This window comes from Ylistrum balloti, unplaced genomic scaffold (assembly GCF_031769215.1).
Source record: "Ylistrum balloti isolate Yb309-2 unplaced genomic scaffold, AGI_CSIRO_Ybal_v1 Utg371078, whole genome shotgun sequence".
Lineage (NCBI taxonomy): Eukaryota > Metazoa > Mollusca > Bivalvia > Pectinida > Pectinidae > Ylistrum > Ylistrum balloti.
In genome coordinates this window covers 140260-162150 of record NW_026782595.1, presented here as the reverse complement: position 1 = coordinate 162150, position 21891 = coordinate 140260, and the positions used below count along the sequence as shown (strand labels likewise).

Here is a 21891-nt window from a genome sequence, read left to right as displayed (position 1 = left end):
ATTACCGAATTGGTCAGATGCCATTTCTGTCTGCACAATGAGTGACAGCGGCGAGGAATATCACAACAGCGACGAAGAATACGACTCTGTTTATGCAAACAATGCCATACTAGACATAGCAAATGTTTCGCTGTGTTTACAGACAGAAACTCTGACCAGTTTACTTGAATATGACGAGAAAAAAACTGAAAAGGAAGATGGATGTAGATGGTACCACGGAAAGATATCACGCGAAGCAGCAGAGAGTCTACTGAAGGAAGGTAAATATCAACAGAATATACGTAGTCTTACTTGAAATGATTAACTCCAACTTTTAAAAGTATCATCTGACTTGCTGGTCTCTAACTTGGCAAGTGAAAAATCTTTATTTATTAGATAAGTGGTAGATTAGTGTTGGAGCGATACAGATGTTTTTTTTTTACAAACTACCCCATTGTGTGATTGTAAAAGTATCATCTGACTTGCTGGTCTCTAACTTGGCAAGTGAAAAATCTTTATTTATTAGATAAGTGGTAGATTAGTGTTGGAGCGATACAGATGGTTTTTTTTTTACAAACTACCCCATTGTGTGATTGTAAAAGGTGATGACTACACATGAGATATTTATCTTGTCTTTCTTTGGGAAAGACACATTTACATCCTTAAGTTTCTCTTGACACAACCACTCTTCAGTCAGGAAGGCTATGGGTTCTTCCTCTGTGATAAACCGATTTGACAAATTAATGAAAACAACACTGTGATCCCTGCTTGTCACTCAGCATTGAACAGGATGTGCAAGGACTTGTTTGATAGCGCTTTGTCAGTTTAATATGACTATGAGGGGCAACATGCTATTATGTCGTTGTAATGAAATTTCATTGTGATGAAACTATAATAGTTTCATACGGTGGCCCTATGATCTGTAGATACAACACTTTGTGGTAGTTACTTCTGGGTTGGTTTTGATAATTCAAAAGCTGTTTACTGTGGGGCGTTCTCTTGAAACTACTTTATGGAAAAGGACTAAAATCACTGTCAAACAAAAATTTAAAAAAATGCCCTGAAGGGAAATTAAAAGCGTTGATGTAAAGAGATAAACCAATTTACTGCACAGGAAAGGTCCAGCAACACTGTTCATTCATATCTGTTTAGCTGGGGTTGGGTTATTTTATGACACATGTTGTGTACTAGATTTACAAAGAGTGAGCTAAAGATATCTCTAGCTGGATGATATATTGTTGCTAGTATTTACCAGGGATATTCTCCTTCCAAAAAGAATTCATACTCAAGTTTCTGGGTGTTATGAAGGATGTATGCAAGTCTCTACATAAGTGCCAGTTTAGCAGCATATCAGAGATCATTACTTTATTTTGATCCCTTCACTATTTTATCCTTGTGTGACCTACCATGTGGTAAAATAAATCTCCATGCATGTGCAGTTGAAGTCCAGAATAATCCTCAAGGCAATCACAAATTAAACACATATTCTCTTTACAAAAATGTGAACTCCAAAGTCAGAGTCCCAGACTGTCCTAAAAAATGGGTTGATAATAATATCCCCCAAAAAATCAAGATATCACAATGTTTGTCTAGTGACATATATTGCTTTATAACTTTGAGTATTGCTATATATTGCATCAACTTTCTCCAACTCTCAGAAGGATTTACCAGGTAACGACAGAATTTTGGATGAGTTTGTGGAAAAATATTCATTTCAACCCAAATTCAACTTGTTTTATGTGTTCTTGGATTTTTGTGTTGTGTTATATAACTTCAAAATTATAGTTTTCAGTACATCACTGCATTTCATTAAGCTTCTGTTCAAGTTTGTTCTACAAAAATGATTTAGATATACTGAAATACAATATGACATTACCTTACAATATCCTTTTAAATATCAACAAAATTGATGTATAATTTGGTGATAGCGAAGCCTTGCATGTAGGAAGTCGGACTGCTGTATACTTGATGTAAAAAATTAGTGTAAATCAGCTTATTAATTTGTTCTAATTTTTACGTTTTGTGAATTTATTTTGTTTAAACTAAAAAACTCCAAAGGTATGTAAACTGAAATGTATATATTTGATAAAAATACCTCCCACAAAATGTGATAAAAACAGGTTGTGATTGTGGAACTATTGTTTGTTTACTCCCTGTAGGTAACCAAGCTTTTCCACAAAATTAGAATCAGCTGTTTTACTATTCCATCAGTTGTTGCGCTGTTCCATCAGTGTCTATATTGTCCAACAAATGACAATTATTATTTTCTTAAAGCGGCATCAATTGATAAAAAAACCCTGATTACATAAGTCTTTAATAACTCGGTCCCATGGTAACGATTGTCTATAATAACTCTGTCCTATGGTAATGATTGTTTATAATAACTCAATCCCATGGTAACCATTGTCTATAACAGGTCTGTCCCATGGTAACCATTGTCTATGATAACTCTGTTCCATGGTAACCAGTGTCTATAATAACTCCGTCCCATGGTAACCATTGTCTATAATTACTCTGTCCCATGTGACGATTGTCTATAATAACTCTGTCCCATGGTAACGATTTTTATAATAACTCCATCCCATGGTAACCATTGTCTATTACAGGTCTGTCCCATGGTAACCATTGTCTATAATAAATCTGTCCTATGGTAACGATTTTTATAATAACTCCATCCCATGGTAACCATTGTCTATTACAGGTCTGTCCCATGGTAACGATTGTCTATAATAACTCTGTCCTATGGTAACGATTGTTTATAATAACTCAATCCCATGGTAACCATTGTCTATAACAGGTCTGTCCCATGGTAACCATTGTCTATGATAACTCTGTCCCATGGTAACCATTGTCTATAATAACTCTGTCCCATGGTAACCATTGTCTATAATAACTCTGTCCCATGGTAACCATTGTCTATAATTACTCCGTCCCATGGTAACGATTGTCTATAATAACTCTGTCCCATGGTAACGATTTTTATAATAACTCCATCCCATGGTAACCATTGTCTATTACAGGTCTGTCCCATGGTAACCATTGTCTATAATAACTCTGTCCCATGGTAACCATTGTCTATAATAACTCTGTCCCATGGTAACGATTGTCTATAATAACTCTGTCCCATGGTAACCATTGTCTATAATAACTCCATCCCATGGTAACCATTGTCTATTACAGGTCTGTCCCATGGTAACGATTGTCTATAATAACTCTGTCCTATGGTAACGATTGTTTATAATAACTCAATCCCATGGTAACCATTGTCTATAACAGGTCTGTCCCATGGTAACCATTGTCTATGATAACTCTGTCCCATGGTAACCATTGTCTATAATAACTCCGTCCCATGGTAACCATTGTCTATAATAACTCTGTCCCATGGTAACCATTGTCTATAATAACTCCATCCCATGGTAACCATTGTCTATAATAACTCTGTCCCATGGTAACCATTGTCTATAATTACTCTGTCCCATGGTAACGATTTTTATAATAACTCCATCCCATGGTAACCATTGTCTATAATTACTCTGTCCCATGGTAACAATTGTCTATAATAACTCTGTCCCATGGTAACGATTTTTATAATAACTCCATCCCATGGTAACCATTGTCTATTACAGGTCTGTCCCATGGTAACCATTGTCTATAATAACTCCGATATGTATGTACTGTGTAATACAGTCTTTGTACATTATATACTATACATGTATGATACAGTGTGTGTATAGTGGATATAGCAGTGTTTGTATACTGTTGGTTTGTAAAGCATGTTTTTTTTTAAGAGCAGTTAATCATTTTTATCATTTGTTTGCTTTTAAGGTGTATCTAGTTTCCTGGTGTCTATGTATAGGACCAGGAAGTCACGATCAGGCAGACGTTCATATGTTACTCTATATCTTATATCTACTTATGGAGGATGCATGTTTTCTAGCTACTTCCTGTCCGTTAAGGAATGATAAATACTTTTATACTGCTGAAAGCATCAGTTTAATAATAAATGCTCTAAAAATAGCCGCATTCTAGATGTAATATAAAGATTAGTACAGGTATGTTATATAAATACTAGTACAGGTACATGTTATATAAATACTAGTACAGGTATGTTATATAAATACTAGTACAGGTATGTTATATAAATGTTGTATAAATACTAGTACAGGTATGTTATATAAATACTAGTACAGGTACATGTTCATGTTATATAAATACTAGTACAGGTATGTTATATAAATACTAGTACAGGTACATGTTCATGTTATATAAATACTAGTAAAGGTATGTTATATAAATACTAGTACATGTATGTTATATAAATACTAGTACAGGTACACGTTCATGTTATATAAATACTAGTAAAGGTATGTTATATAAATACTAGTACATGTATGTTATATAAATACTAGTACAGGTACATGTTCTTGTTATATAAATACTAGTACAGGTATGTTATATAAATACTAGTACAGGCACATGTTATATAAATACTAGTACAGGTACATGTTATATAAATACTAGTACAGGTATGTTATATAAATACTAGTACAGGTACATGTTATATAAATACTAGTACAGGTATGTTATATAAATACTAGTACAGGTACATGTTATATAAATACTAGTACAGGTACATGTTATATAAATACTAGTACAGGTATGTTATATAAATACTAGTACATGTATGTTATAGAAATACTAGTACAGGTATGTTATATAAATACTAGTACAGGTATGTTATATAAATACTAGTACAGATATGTTATATAAATACTAGTACAGGTATGTTATATAAATACTAGTACAGGTACATGTTATATAAATACTAGTGCAGGTATGTTATATAAATACTAGTACAGGTACATGTTTTATAAATACTAGTACAGGTATGTTATATAAATACTAGTACAGGTACATGTTATATAAATACTAGTACAGGTATGTTATATAAATACTAGTACATGTATGTTATAGAAATACTAGTACAGGTATGTTATATAAATACTAGTACAGGTATGTTATATAAATACTAGTACAGGTATGTTATATAAATACTAGTACAGGTATGTTATATAAATACTAGTACAGGTACATGTTATATAAATACTAGTGCAGGTATGTTATATAAATACTAGTACAGGTACATGTTTTATAAATACTAGTACAGGTATGTTATATAAATACTAGTACAGGTATGTTATATAAATACTAGTACAGGTACATGTTATATAAATACTAGTACATGTATGTTATATAAATACTAGTACAGGTACATGTTATATAAATACTAGTACAGGTATGTTATAGAAATACTAGTACAGGTATGTTATATAAATACTAGTACAGGTACATGTTATATAAATACTAGTACAGGTACATGTTATATAAATACTAGTACAGGTATGTTATATAAATACTAGTACAGGTACATGTTATATAAATACTAGTAAAGGTATGTTATATAAATACTAGTACAGGTATGTTATATAAATACTAGTACAGGTATGTTATATAAATACTAGTACAGGTACATGTTATATAAATACTAGTACAGGTATGTTATATAAATACTAGTACAGGTATGTTATATAAATACTAGTACAGGTACATGTTATATAAATACTAGTACAGGTATGTTATATAAATACTAGTACAGGTATGTTATATAAATACTAGTACAGGTATGTTATATAAATACTAGTACAGGTATGTTATATAAATACTAGTACAGGTATGTTATATAAATACTAGTACAGGTACATGTTATATAAATACTAGTACAGGTATGTTATATAAATACTAGTACAGGTACATGTTATATAAATACTAGTACAGGTACATGTTATATAAACACTAGTACAGGTATGTTATATAAATACTAGTACAGGTATGTTATATAAATACTAGTACAGGTACATGTTATATAAATACTAGTACAGGTATGTTATATAAATACTAGTACAGGTACATGTTATATAAATACTAGTACAGGTACATGTTATATAAATACTAGTACAGGTATGTTATATAAATACTAGTACAGGTACATGTTATATAAATACTAGTACAGGTATGTTATATAAATACTAGTACAGGTACAGGACCAATTGATGTCAAAGGAAGACTTGAAAAAATTGTCTGTAATATGGTAGTAATTCTCTGAAATAAACAACCATCTTAAACAATTGATTCATATGTCTGTAATACCTGCCTCTGTTTGTCAAACACTCTTTATAACACCAACCTGTCTAAATCAACCATCCCTCTATAAAATTTACCTGTCTATATCAACCACCTCTCTATAACTACCTCCTGTCTATAACAACCACCTCTCTATAACTACCTCCTGTCTTTAACAACCACCTGTTTATAACTATCACCTGTATATAACTAACACCTGTCTATAACTACCTCCTGTCTATAACTACCACCTGTCTATACCTACCACCTGTCTATAACTACCACCTGTCTATAACTACCGCCTCCCTATGACTACCACCTGTCTATAACATCCTCCTCCCTATGACTACCACCTGTCTATAACTACCACCTGTCTATAACTTCCACCAGTCTATAACTACCACCTCCCTATGACTGCCACCTGTCTATAACTACCTTCTGTCTATAACAACCACCTGTCTATAACTATCACCTGTCTATGACTACCACCTGTCTATAACTACCACCTGTCTATAACAACCTCCTGTCAATAACAACTACATGTCTATAACAACCACCTGTCTATAACTACCACCTGTCTATACCTACCACCTGTCTATAACTACCACCTGTCTATAACTACCGCCTCCCTATGACTACCACCTGTCTATAACATCCTCCTCCCTATGACTACCACCTGTCTATAACTACCACCTGTCTATAACTTCCACCAGTCTATAACTACCACCTCCCTATGACTGCCACCTGTCTATAACTACCTTCTGTCTATAACAACCACCTGTCTATAACTATCACCTGTCTATGACTACCACCTGTCTATAACTACCACCTGTCTATAACAACCTCCTGTCAATAACAACTACATGTCTATAACAACCACCTGTCTATAACTACCACCTGTCTTAAACAACCACCTGTCTATAACTACCACCTGTCTGTAACAACCACCTGTTTATAACTATCACCTGTCTATAACAACCACCTGTCTATAACAACATCCTGTCTATAATGTCCACCTGTCTATAACAACATCCTATCTATAATGTCCACCTGTCTATAACAACCACCTGTCTATATGGATACAGTTTATATGGATAAGTGATTTGTTTCAATTACCTAACTTATATTACTGTCTTTTTTTCCATTACATATATTTGCATTTAGAAGGAATATTACTAAGCTATCTGATCATAGTTTACTGCAATTGTTTTTTTCTCACTTATACAGTACATATCAATTGTTTGGTTTTGCCAGGATTAGGTCACCTCGGAAGTGTTGATGGACTTTTCTTAGTTCGTGACAGCACCAGTTGTAAAGATGACTTTGTGCTCAGTGTTACCCACAATGCACGTGTCTACCAATTCCAGCTGAAGGAAGTTTATGATGGTCACTATCGTCTTGATGATGGACCAATATTTGCAGGTATTGTTTATATCAAAACATCTGTAGCCAAAACATTTCGACTGGAGAGCTTGTCTTTGACATATTTTTTTAATTGTTAATTTGATCTGTTGTTCTATCTTTTCCAGTTCATATCTAACATTTTAAATAGTCATTAGTACAAAATTTATATCATATTTGAGATTTAAGGATTACAAACTTCATATCTGAATCCAGGTATCCATTGATCGTTGATCATCTTAAATATAATGTTATTATAAACACTCTATTTTCATTTTGATTTTTTTTATAAGATTTTAGCATTAAGCTTAGACTTGCTTACTCGGAAGTTATTTTTCGAAAAAAAAAGAAAAACGGAGAAATGTGCAAATAAATTCTTTTATGATAACAGTAAATTGAGCGGGGTTATGAAGTCATTTTTTATTTATTGAAAAATACATTTGTAAGTAATAATAATAAAAAGATGTTATCTTCAACTTTTGTTATTTCTAGGACTTGTGAAATTAATTCAGTATTACCACACTGCGAATAAAACAGGACTTGTGACGACCTTAACCCAGCACTGCCAGGGATCAGCTCCTCCACCTAAAGCACGCGCTAAGGGCCCTACCAATATCCTTCATAGAGCCGTCATTGAGGGTATGTAAAGAAAATATCTCAATGCTAAAGAAATTACTTTTAATTTTTAAAGGATAATTGAAACTTTCATTGTATAACATGCTTATATTTGAGATATTTCATTTCTAGGATTTATCATTCTGGTCAGAAAGATTTACATATCTGTATCTACAAATATTACCTTTTCTGACGGAGATTATAAAATTTTTAAAAACAAGATAGTGATCCAAAGTGCTGTAGTAACTAGAGATTTGTGACTTGGAATCAGATTGACTTTGACAAGGTGTGACTTGGAGACATTGTGACTGAGGGTTTTTGTGACTTTGAGACATTGTGACTGAGGGTTGTTGTGGCTTTGAGACATTGTGACTGAGGGTTATTGTGACTTTGAGACATTGTGACTGAGGGTTGTTGTGACTTTGAGATATTGTGACTGAGGGTTGTTGTGACTTTGAAACATTGTGACTGAGGGTTGTTGTGACTTTGAGACCTTGTGACTGAGGGTTGTTGTGACTTTGAAACATTGTGACTGAGGGTTGTTGTGACTTTGAGACATTGTGACTTAGGGTTGTTGTGACTTTGAGACATTGTGACTGAGGGTTGTTGTGACTTTGAAACATTGTGACTGAGGGTTGTTGTGACTTTGAGACATTGTGATTGAGGGTTGTTGTGACTTGGAGACCTTGTGACTGAGGGTTGTTATGACTTGGAGACCTTGTGACTGAGGGTTGTTGTGACTTAGAAACCTTGTGACTGAGGGTTGTTGTGATTTGGAGACATTGTGACTGAGGGTTGTTGTGACTTGGAGACATTGTGACTGAGGGTTGTTTAGACTTTGAGACCTTGTCACTGAGGGTTGTTGTGATTTTGAGACATTGTGACTGAGGGTTTTTGTGACTTTGAGATATTGTGACTGAGGGTTGTTGTGACTTTGAAACATTGTTACTGAGGGTTGTTGTGACTTTGAGACATTGTGACTGAGGGTTGTTGTGACTTTGAGACATTGTGACTGAGGGTTGTTGTGACTTGGAGACCTTGTGACTGAGGGTTGTTGTGACTTGGAGACATTGTGACTGAGGGTTGTTGTGACTTTGAGACATTGTGACTGAGGGTTTTTGTGACTTGGAGACATTGTGACTTAGGGTTGTTGTGACTTTGAGACATTGTGACTGAGGGTTGTTGTGACTTGGAGACATTGTGGCTGAGGGATGTTGTGACTTTGAGACATTGTGACTGAGGGTTGTTGTGACTTGGAGACATTGTGACTGAGGGTTGTTGTGACTTGGAGACCTTGTGACTGAGGGTTTTTGTGACTTGGAGACATTGTGACTGAGGGTTGTTGTGACTTGGAGACATTGTGACTGAGGGTTGTTGTGACTTGGAGACATTGTGACTGAGGGTTGCTGTGACTTGGAGACCTTGTGACTGAGGGTTGTTTAGACTTTGAGACATTGTGACTGAGGGTTGTTGTGACTTGGAGACCTTGTGACTGAGGGTTGTTGTGACTTGGAGACCTTGTGACTGAGGGTTGTTGTGACTTGGAGACATTGTGACTGAGGGTTGTTGTGACTTGGAGACCTTGTGACTGAGGGTTGTTGTGACTTGGAGACTCATATTTTAGGTGTTCTGCTGAGGATCTCTTACTTTATTAGATGTTTAAATTTTGAGTTATGATTTTTAACTTCTTTTTTTTTTTCAGGAGATATCCAAATTGTCAAGGACATTTTAAACCATAGTCTTTGTCCAGATATTGATGCAAAAAATGAATGGGGTAGGTCCAATTCATACCATTCTGTAAAAGGTCCAATTTCTACCAGTCTACACCCTGGATTACTTCCAATTCATACCAAATACGGAAATTAAATTATAAATTAAAAAAAATGATTTCAGAGTACAGGTTACTGTGTACTCAAAAATGCAATAAACTGCCATATGCACTTTGTTTTCATTTGATTACAGCAAGAATGAAAATTAAGAAAAATATGTTTTTTATTGATATGGATACACTGTTTGGCTAGTTACAATCAAATCAGTTACATCGTGTTTTGTCTTTTATTGTTTTAGGTACAACGGCATTACATGATGCGTGTAAATACGGAGCCATAGAAATTGTTCACCTGCTGATTGAACACAATGCAGATGTAGAAATGAAAGATAGAGCGGGGTTAACTCCCCTTCATGTAAGGCAAACTAGTTATCTCCCTTAGAACACTTTCCTCTCAAATGCGGTTATATACTTACATTTATAACAGATGTTGCACCCTTTTTATTGAACCAACAAATCTTGTTAAACAGGTTTCAGTTAAGGATTAACATCAATTAATTTTGAAATATGATTATTATGGTACCGTAACACATACAAAAAAATTGAAAAACAAAAACAAAAAACAAAGTGGGCCCTTCATGGTTATCTGAAAATTGATGAATGGATGGAAAAACCATAGAATTTGCAAATGGTGGTCTGACAAATCTGATGAATTCCCACGATGATATTTCTGACATTTGTTATAAATCCATTCAAGCATTAAGGAAGAAAAGCATTTTGAAGCAAAATCATTGACTAACTTTCCCATTTGGGGGCCCCGCCCCAAGGTCCCTAGGGGTCAAATCAATTTTCAGAAGTCAAGAAATGATAACCCACCTGCGATGATGTTTCAGATCAAATTCAGTTGAAATGTAACGAGGCATAAAGAAGAAATAGCATTTTGAAGTAAAATATCAAATAACCTCCAGAAGTCCCTAGGGGTTTAATCAACTTTCTGAATATAAGACATGACTCTGCGCTCACAGTGATGTTTCAGACCACATTTGGTTGAAATCTATTCATGCATTAAGGAAGCGTAGCATTCTGCAGCAAAATCTTGACTAACTACCCTTCTCTTGGTTACGCAGGAGTAGTGTTTTACAGGAAAAGTTTATGAACACCTTACGGGGGCAGGGCACGATGGCAGACAATGCATGATAGCAATACACACACACAAAAACAAACCAAGATAATGTGAGACAATACTCTATTCTTTTGTGTTTTCGATCCAAAACTGATTAAAGCTCAGGTATTTAATTTGATATACTATAATCTAATATGTTATTGGTTAGTATCATAAAGGGTTTAGCTAATTGAAATGCTTGTATGAATCAAGACAGTGTATTCATGAATGAAACACTTAATATTAAAAAAGTTGAATTGAAATGAGCTCACATAAACAGAATTTCACTGACACTCTTAATGCTACAAAAAATCTGAAGTTTTATTTTTCTGTAATTTATCTATTGAAAGAAGTAATTTTAATCATTACATTCTTTTGACATATCGATGTGGTTGAATTTCTTCAGCGAGCATGTGCAGCCAACCGTGATGAGATGATTCCAATATTGGTGGAAGAAGGTGGCGCTAAGGTGCAGTCCTCTGCCCCAAAAACTTCCTGGGTTCCTATGCATGACGCGGCAATGCGCGGAAATGTTAGATGCATCAAGGTGAGAGATCATGTTGCATGGATATTGGTTAGACTTATCAAAATGAGGAGGCTGTGATAGCAGTCATTTAGAATGTTAAAGATCGAAGGTGCATGCATGGTTTGACGCTTTAGTTACTGTGGCAGTTTGGGAAAGGAGGAAAGGGGGAGGGGGGCGATTTTTGTTGCCTTGGCAACTGGGTCACTATACTTATGTGATTGGATGACCCATGGCTCTTAATTCCTTTGAACAATTTTAACTAATTGTTTAATTGTTATGATATGAGAGGCACACTGGGAATATTGGTTATAATCATGATAGTAGTTCTACTCTCTACTCGTTTCTTCGGCCTTGGATGTTTCTGCCTCTTTAAAGCTGTCACAGACTCCGACAGATATTACACGAGTATGTATGACGGTGAGGTCATGTGCAAATAGTTTTAGATCAGTGAGCATAGAAACCCAATGAACCATCTGATCATAAATTATTCAAGAGGGAAATATTTCCATTCTTTATCTGTAGGTGTAATATGATACTTGAAACACTTAAGTAATTTATGTTTCCTGATTTAACAAGACTGAGATTTCCATGTAAGTATACATGTTTTGTCAGGCTTTATTGAAGCTGCATGCCCCGCTGATGCCACGTGCAGAAGACGAGCAGACACCACTGGATCTAGCCATCAAGTATAACCGGGAAGATTGTATACGCCTCCTCAGTAAGTTTTCTACCACATTACTGGGAAAAACTCTGGGTACGGGGCTGGTTCCTACAGAACAGGTACCAGCAAGGTCAAATTAATTTTCATTGGAAAATATTTATCTTTTGAAAAATTTTTTAGAATAAAATAGTTATATAAGATCACGGTTTGGCTATCCACTTATCTTTATATTTCAAGGTCAAGGTCACAACTGCTATAAATAGATTTTTGTTGCATCATGTCCAATTCAGAATTGATGCCATATCTTGAGAATTTCTCAACAGAATTAGTTCATATTGACCCCCTAGTATCATCACATCATGTTCTATACCTGGTCTTATCAAGATGGCTTTCGGTCAAGGTTAAAGGTCAAAGGTCATATTTGACAACTTCTGCAAATTGATCCAACACTGAAATATATATGTCTGGGAGTGGGAACAATCAGGTTTTTTTTTTTTATAGCTATGCTTATATTTAGGAACAGACATTTTCTAAGATTTTTTATATCTATATTGAGTGACCGTGACCTCTGTATGTCTTGATGACAGGTGCAGAAGACCGACGACCTATTTATACCAAACAGGAGGATTGGCTTCACCCTGATCTCGACAGACAGGTGAGTTTTTAGTTCACCATTCTGAATACCATACAACTTTTTTTTTGTCACAAGTGCATAATTTTATGTTAATTTTATCTTCGTATTGTAAGACGAGTTACATAGATATATATCTATATTTGCATGTGGCAGAATAAGCCTACCATACATTGTTTGAAGGATAAAGAATTTTCTTGTTTAACGATTTGGTAATTAAATCGTAAATTTGATGAAGTTTTTAATCTTTATAAAGTGTGTTTTAGTCGTAATATGATTCAGATTTGTAGTTTTTATTTATTTTATTTTTCTAAGAAATGTTTTTTTAAAGCATTGTCTTTTCAATCATGCTTTACCTTTCAGCAAGCATGTCAACTTCTTGATTCCTACCACAAAACAGACGGCTTGTTTCTCGTACGGAAAAGTCGGAGAAATGTCAATTTTCATGTAATAACATTCTGCTTTAAGAAAAATTACTACAACTTTGAAGTCAAGGTCAAGGTAAGTTCATAATGTCATGGAGCATGCCCAGTTGATAAAAGAGATTTTCTGAAATCAAAGCTGTGTGGTACATTATGTACCTTTGATGATATGATTCAAAGAAACACCATCATCAAACAGGTGGCTGTTCAAACAGACATCTTTTATCTAATTCTTATTAAGCACTGGATGTATCTTTTCAAATTTTATATGAAAAATTCAATTTGAGACTGATCAGAAAAATGAAATGGCTGACGGGGTGAGGGAGAGTTTGTTACTACTATTTCTTTAATAATAAATAATGGGTGATCCAACACTCCTAATGTAGAAAAATGCGGTAGTGTCTCCGGGCGGATCCGTGTAGGATTCGATAGAGTTCCTTACTATGGAAACATAAAACAATAAAAAAGGAATCTCAACACCACAAAGACTTCATGTGAACATTGTCTACATGTTTCGACCGCTATGCGGCCGTCATCAGGACAATTGTGGTGTTGAGATTCCTTTTTTATTGTTTTATGTTTTACTATTTCTTTTGTGGTAGTATATGGATCTTTCTCAGATTTTTCTTTCTCAGATTTTGTATATCGGTTTCCCTTGCTCCCCAGCAGCTCATAGTTTATTTTGGAACTGACTTTGAAAACAAAATGGCAGACAGTTGGCCATCTTGGATTTTGAAAATTTTAATTTGTTAACACTTTTTCTTGAGAAGTTCTGGTTGGATTATACACAATTTTCATATGTAGGTTCAATGTCTTTTGCCTGTAGTTGTGCATAGTTTATTTTGGAACAGATTGGAAAAAAGAGAAAAGAAGGGAAAAGGTTGAGCTAATGTTGAACAACGGTGGGCACTAGAATTCATCTCGGATGCATTATGCACTCATGTATGGTGGCCAGAAACTAATTTGCTATCATTTAAGAAAAAAAAATGCAAATATTTTAGCAAAGATATAGAGGTTTCAGTATTTTGCTTTCTTTTTCAAATGAAATAAAAATAACTTGAATTGATGTTTCATTGTCGAGTAAGAAAAATTTCATGTGTTGTTTTTGCAGGATTATAAAAACAAGCTTGTCCATTACATTGATAATGGACCATTCTTTCCATCTCTGGAACGTTTGATTGATCATTACACGCACCAAGCTGATGGACTGACAACCAAACTAACAGTTTCTATTCGCCCAGGTAAAATCTTCATATCTGATACTGTATAATTATTTATTTTCGGTGACTATATGGGTACTCTTAATCTATGAATTGTTTAAAATCAGCTTAAGTAAATTTATTCAGCTGGACTCATCCATAAAATCAAGGGTCCAGGAACTTATTTTTTTTTTTTTATGAAAAACCATGAAAGTTGACAAAAATATATGATTTTACGGTGACAGATCTTTTGATCTTTATCAGTAAAAACTGCCTCTTTCATAAATTTGGATCTTTATCAGTAGAGCTGTAATTTTGATTTGGATGATGAATAAAAAACTTTCTGACTTCAACAGAAATTTCATTTAAGATCCATTTTATTTTGTCAAGGTCAAGGAGAACTGGTATATGTACGTACTGACAACAAGTCACAAGATCGGGCCCCTCAAGGTATGTGACACATTTTCATGCACATTTTTTTTTGCCTTGTGAAATGGTTCGGTCTCAATTATTAAATATATTTATATTTAATCTGTAGCAAATATTGCCGAAGTTGAATACATGTGTTTGTTTGTCACTGTTGCTTAATCAAAATTTAGGAATTCAAAGTATTTAAGTATGGTAGGTGTTGTTGATGAAGTAGAAGAAGCTTTCCCTTCTAGAACATCTGGTCCTATACTCCTTGTACTTTTTCAAGTGCTGCTATGTAAAGTGTTCTTTTGTTCATATTTTGCTTTAATTGCATCAATTTTGAAAAAAAAGTGTTCTTTCATAATATTGTATCATTTTAAGTAACTGAGGCATGTACGATAAGTCGATTAAATTGTTACTTGCTTATTTTGATCTGTATCCAATTGTACTCTAGGAGCCATTCCGAAACCGAATTTACCCCCGAGGGACGAGCCAGAATTACCAGAAGATCCATATGCTGAGCCCATGACCATCAATGATCCCCCTCAACTTCCACCAAGTCGTTCAGTGAGTAGGACTTATTTAACTACTTCAATATATGTGTAAGAGATCAGTGTTATCCTTTTATTAACATTTTGAAATGAAAAGTCAGTAAAAATTATTCTCTCTTAAAAGAAATTTGTGAATTCATTACAGACTGCGCCACAAATTGCAAAAGCGGCTTTAAGTGATATGAGGCAACAGAGCACAGAAGAATTCAGGAAGATCATTGACCCCAAGGAAATTGTCCTCGGTAAATTTACCTAGAAAATTCTATTACCCTGTTTAACCTCTGTGTTTTCTGTGTGTAATATGCTTTGCAGTAGAGTGATTTCCCTTTAATGGTAAATTCAGAATGGCTAAATTTTGTTAAAATAAACTAATTTATCCAACAATAAGCTCATGTCTGGTAATAAGCCCACCCACATCTAGTTCAGCTTTAGTGAGCCTTGTGAGCTTGATATGAAATGAATGGTTTATAGGGTCTGAAAGGTAGAAAACACAAAATTCTAACATTGAATGAATGATTGAGCCAATTTCTATTGATAATATTTTGATTTACAGGCCAAGAACTTGGTGAAGGAGAGTATGGTGCTGTAAAAAAGGGCAAATATTCATACAAAGATGGCTTTTTTTCTAAAGTTAAGGTAAACAGTTATTTCCAGCCATTGGGAAAACATGATTTTACATGTTCATCAATGATAGGTTGCAAATTTCTATACCTGTGGCATCCATTTTGCAAATATCATAATATCAAGCAAAAGATATTTGTCCATTTCTTTATTAATGTTATTACTCTTTTTCTGTTTCCATCCCCTGCTTTTCTTAGAAAAACAACAAAACAACAAAACAAAACAGAATTGTGATTTTTGTTTTTGTTTTTACTGTAGAAACTTGTAGAGGCCATCACATCACAGTGGCCAAAAATCAAATATTTTCCAATTTTGATGGATAATATTGGTGTATACAATGTATTGTGGTTGATAAAGATTTTGTAAATACCCAGCCAACATTTTTACCGTGAATGAAAATCTCCAAAAACATCTGTTGTGCCAGTTTAAGTAGATACCTCTAGCAACAAATGTAGAAAATGCTGTAAATATTTTTACTGTCATTGTTGCTGTAAATACTTTTACCATCATTGTCGCTGTAAATATTTTTACTGTCACTGTAAATATTCTTACCATTATTGTTGCTGTAAATCTACTTACCGTCATTGATGCTGTAAATATTTTTACTGTCATTGATGCTGTAAATATTTTTACTGTCATTGTCGCTGTAAATAGTTTTGCTACCATTGTCGCTGTAAATATTTTTACCGTCATTGTGGCTGTAAATATTTTGACTCATTCTCGCTGTAAAAACTTTTACCATTATATTCACTATAGAGATTTTTACTGTCACAATCACTATCAATATTTTTATTGTCATGGTCACTAAACATACTTTTATCATCGTGGTCTCGGTAAATATTTTTACTGTTGTTACTTTTTTCATCAAGCTTTAGCCATTATTTTTTTTCAACTTTGTACAAAAGTAAATGGTTTGACGGGATGATTATATATGTCTGTGATGTCGTAAGTATTTTAATTTGTGGGATTACAGGTCGATGTAGCAGTTAAAACATTCCACCAGATTGACCCAGAAGTAGGGGTCAATGAGGGAATATTAAGGGAGGCAACTCTTATGCAGAACCTTGACCATGTGTGTATTGTGAAGTTGTATGGTATCTGTGAAAATCCGTTTATGTTGGTACGTATACAATAATCACGTATTTGTGTAGCCTTGACAACCGTGCTTGGCTTCTAAGTATTCCATTGTGATTTCATTCAGAGCATTTTGGGGATCCGAAGTTTGTTTGCTGAAAGATGAGTTTGTTGTTGTTTTTGTTTAGATGTAGATAATTTTGTTGTTGTTTACAGGTAGAAGAGTTTATTGCGCATGGTGCTCTCTGTGATTACCTAGAGAAGTACAGAGGTACTGGTAAGATAAAAATGGACCCCACCCTATTTCTGTGGGCATCACAGATTGCAGATGGAATGCATTATCTGGAACAGAAAAATATCGTCCATCGTGATCTTGCTGCACGAAACATTCTGGTCGATTCGAAAACCCAGGTAATATTTGTAACAAAGATCTTTTTTCATTTCAATGCCTCCGCTAGGAATCGAACCCGGGACCCATGGCTTACTAGTCTGACGCTCAACCAATCGAGCTGAAGAGAAGTTCTCTCTAGCCGAGTGGTATATTGCGGCTAGTATTATACCAGGGTAACATACTCCCCCTCCAGGAAATAACTCGTCCTTGAGTTTCCAGGGGTTACAGCGATGCTGATGGGGCATGGCTAAGTACTATTCCCGGGTCCCTACATGGGCGCCAATGTAACACAGGTCATTTTTCATTTCAATGCCTCTGCTAGGAATCGAACCCGGGACCCATGGCTTACTAGTCTGACGCTCAACCAATCGAGCTTAAGAGAAGTTCTCTCTAGCCGAATGGTATGTTGTGGCTAGTATTTTACCATGGTTACAGAGCTAAAGAGAAGCTCTCTCTAGCCGAATGGTATGTTGTGGCTAGTATTTTACCATGGTTACAGAGCTAAAGAGAAGCTCTCTCTAGCCGAATGGTATGTTGTGGCTAGTATTTTACCAGGGTTACAGAGCTAAAGAGAAGTTCTCTCTAGCCGAGTGGTATGTTACGGCTAGTATTTTACCAGGGTTACAGAGCTAAAGAGAAGTTCTCTCTAGCCGAGTGGTATGTTGCAGCTAGTATTTTACCAGGGTTAGAGAGCTAAAGAGAAGTTCTCTCTAGCCGTTAGGTATATTGCGGCTAGTATTTTACCAGGGTTACATATTTACCAGAAAAGAAAACTAAAATTAGTTTGGAACGAGCCCAGAGTGTCTCTTAACAAAATTAGGCCTGTTCCAAGGCCAATAAATGGTATTTATGCAGAACGAAAAGATTAGGATTGGCTTATTACCTTAATTGATGGTTGTCGAAATAATTTGTTGTTTAATCCTTCAAAACGTCTTCTGTATGATTGTTGTTTTGTAAAAACTATGTACTGTATTTTCCGGGCTATTAACTGCACCCGAGTCTAACATTTATCATATAACACAAGTTTGCAAATAAATCATACCCAGACAATGCTTTATTTTATTGATGTGTTTCAAAAATGTAAAATAGCAATCACCAAACTTGTTTAGTTTGGGAAACTTCAAAGATTGTCAATGTAGAGATATAGGGCCTGATGTTATGTATGGTTTACTTAACAATATCCATCGTACGTCGTCCGTCGTAAACATTTTCAACTTCTTCTCAAGTTGTTTATGTCTCATTGAGCTGAAACTTACCTGAAATGATCATGACATGATCCTGACCAAAGTTTGTTAATTTCGGGGTGGTCCGAAATCCAACATGGCCGGCATCTTGAAAACACATTTTCGACTTCTTCTCAAGTTTAAAATTTGAAATCTTGTATTTTATGTCAGGTGACCATTAAGACCCATGGGCCTCTTGTTTTTTCATTCTGCTGATATTTTTTTGATTGATTGGTGTTTGTGTAGTCAGATAATTTGTAGCTTCTTTTTTGTTTGATGTAAGTTATGTGATCTCGGAAGCTTTGTTTCCTTACAGGTGAAAATCAGCGATTTTGGTTTGTCCCGAGCTTACGAAGAGGGACAATACTACAAAGCATCCAAAGGAGGCAGATGGCCAATAAAATGGTGAGTAGAAATATGAAATACAACATCTTTATTTATTTCTCAAGGTAAGGAACAAGTGAAAACAAGACTAAAGTCCTACTTTTCTGCCACTTGTCGACATCCACATCCATGATTAGATGAGGTATTTGGCCCAGTTTCTCCAATACAGTGGTTGCTATACAAACCACCGCTAGATTCCTCATAAATCTTTCCGTTTATCACACCCTTAATATTGTGTGTTCTAATGGCAAGTTAATGGTTGACATTCATAACTTATTAATGGTTTTGTGTTCATGGGTTTTTCATGGTAAATTAATATGTGTATTACTCATCTTTAAAAACAGACAGATATTGATTTCAAATATCCATTTTTTGGATTTAAAGAACAAGACATTTTGTTGGATTTTAACAATTTATTGGTACTTCTGACTTGAATTTTTGCATAATTTCAATAAACAATAAACATTTAAAATTTTAAAACAATTTTTTTTAGATAATTTATTTTGTAGATTTATTCTAACTGATTTTGGATATTCCTCAGTCACCTCAGACAGTTTTGGCCATTAGAATCACTGACGAGCCCTAGAAGGACAAAACAGCTGTATGATGTAGTTTATATCGTCATTTGGCTCTATCTAAATATCTTATTCTAAATTGTATTGAATTAAGTGTCTTTTGTACTATCTAAGGGACCACATGTGGATAAGGCATCTGATCATCTTTATCACTAGCCTTCCACCTCAGGGTTATGGGTTCGAGACCAAAGTGGGACTGTCACCAGGCACTGGCTGTAGTGTGTTAGTTTTTTCTCTGGGAACTCCAGCTTTAATTCACTACCCAAACCTGGAACATCCTTAAATGACCCTGGCTGTTCATAGGACTAAAAACAACCATGAATTAAACTATTAAAAAGTTAGGGATAGCAAGAGAAGCTTTGTGGAGTTTTAGCTGTAAATACATGTATGATCAGATGTTTTTAATATTTTCTCTGATGTGAATAATCTCCTACATTTGTCTAGGTATGCACCAGAGTGTGTTAACTACGGGAAGTTCACTCATCACACAGATGTCTGGAGCTATGGTGTGACACTGTGGGAGATGTTTTCATTTGGGGACCAGCCCTATGGTGACAAGAAAGGCATTGAGGTAACAAAAATGACTTATTTTCTTCTCTCTCTGTTTTTTTATTAACACTCTGAGCTGAGAACGATTGGCATGTTCACAAACAAATAGCAATTTACTAGGATGATATTTTCACTGTGAAATAATGAGTCACATGAAAATATTTATTGATCATTTGAAAAGAAAATCGTGAAAATTTTTACCCATGTAAATTACCATCTATATGTTAATGTCGAGAAAAAGCTGGTATTAAGAAATGCATTTTTTTTTTTTTTTTTTAATTTTTTTTTTTTAAGTTTTTGCATACAAAACTACATGCACAACAGAAATGATTGTATAAACACAGAAAGGACGGAACAAATTTTGAGACAATTTTTTTTTGAATTCTTGATATACAGTCAACATGAAAAGATGATGAAAAATCACCAATACCCAACTTCGAATTTTGTTTAGAATCTATACCTATGAATACATGTATATGTATATTGTTATATCACACTGATTTATAAAGTTTTCATCATCAGACCTTTGGAAATCATAAACCAATTCCTCTGGTATCTCTAGTAAACAAAATCCTGATTTGATGCGACACTTAATGAACACCATATAACAGTTATTTTTGTATGCATCTTAATTTTGCTATAATTGTGATAAAGTCTCAATGTAACAATTGAAATCACCTTGTAAATTATCAAACATAGTGTCGTATCCTATTTTTAATCGGCCTTATATAGATATCACACAGCTTTATGCATGAACTTGTAAAACCAATAACAAATGAATTAAAAAAAATAACGGACTGTGATACCGGTGACCATTTTAACTGACTTTCGTTGTCGTGGATCTCAAATAACTCATCACAAATGTAGATCAGTATGTATTGATAAGTATTATTGTTTTATTTTGTATAGTTTATGAGATCATAAACCTAATGGAACAGTCGATAAGTTGTTTGTAAATGTGAATAATTTACCATATGCTCAGTTGGATTCATGATCTCATAAACAGAAATGGTTTTCTTTGCTCGGTTTACTCTTCTGTGAGAGGCCAGCACCATTTCTAGGAAGGATGTTTTTATAGTAACCTCACTGAACAACATACAGGAGGCCCATTGCATGCAATCCAGAGTAATAAGTGTGCAACCATGTCTGTTTCTCAGCTTCTTGCAAAACACAAACCACCATGAGTAAAAAAATTTAAATTGTGAATATTTATGTAATTCTTCTTATCTGAAAATAAGTTGGATGGGCTTATAACCAGGAGGAGTCATTTGGTGCTTAAATATTCTTGATGAAAAAAAGAGGAAGTTCTGAAACAATGGCTTCTTAAAGTGTCTGTTGGTGCTGAAGTAACAATTTTTTATTTTAATCATTTGCAGGTGATTCAGTTTGTGGAGGCTGGTGGACGTTTGGGGCGTCCACAAGATTGTCCCGAAAAAGTCTATACGAAGATGAAACAGTGTTGGGAAAAAGAACCGAAAAGCAGACCAACATTTTCTGAGTTAAAACACCATTTTGATACAGATCCACTTTATGGCGAAGCCATCAAATACGGAAAGAAAAAGAGCTAA

The 21891-nt window shown here is 34.6% G+C and overlaps 1 protein-coding gene across 1 annotated transcript; it reads left to right on the top strand.

Annotated features, from left to right (window-relative positions):
- Positions 1-37: 37 nt before the first annotated feature.
- LOC132560556 (tyrosine-protein kinase HTK16-like) lies at positions 38-21891 on the top strand. The gene is made up of 19 exons (XM_060225221.1): positions 38-260; positions 7414-7581; positions 8053-8199; positions 9878-9949; positions 10243-10358; positions 11512-11652; positions 12244-12349; positions 12880-12947; positions 13287-13424; positions 14457-14586; positions 14935-14994; positions 15410-15522; positions 15652-15748; positions 16060-16142; positions 17101-17247; positions 17418-17612; positions 19132-19220; positions 20219-20345; positions 21700-21891. The coding sequence occupies exons 1-19, from the start codon at positions 38-40 to the stop codon at positions 21889-21891; spliced, it is 2412 nt and encodes an 803-aa protein (XP_060081204.1).

Excerpts from the sequence above, each read along its gene's own strand:
- LOC132560556 (XM_060225221.1), top strand. The coding sequence starts at position 38 with ATGAGTGACAGCGGCGAGGAATATCACAACAGCGACGAAGAATACGAC. Across the intron at positions 14,587-14,934 it reads AACAGTTTCTATTCGCCCAG|GTCAAGGAGAACTGGTATAT; the intron begins GTAAAATCTTCA and ends TATTTTGTCAAG. Across the intron at positions 14,995-15,409 it reads ACAAGATCGGGCCCCTCAAG|GAGCCATTCCGAAACCGAAT; the intron begins GTATGTGACACA and ends ATTGTACTCTAG.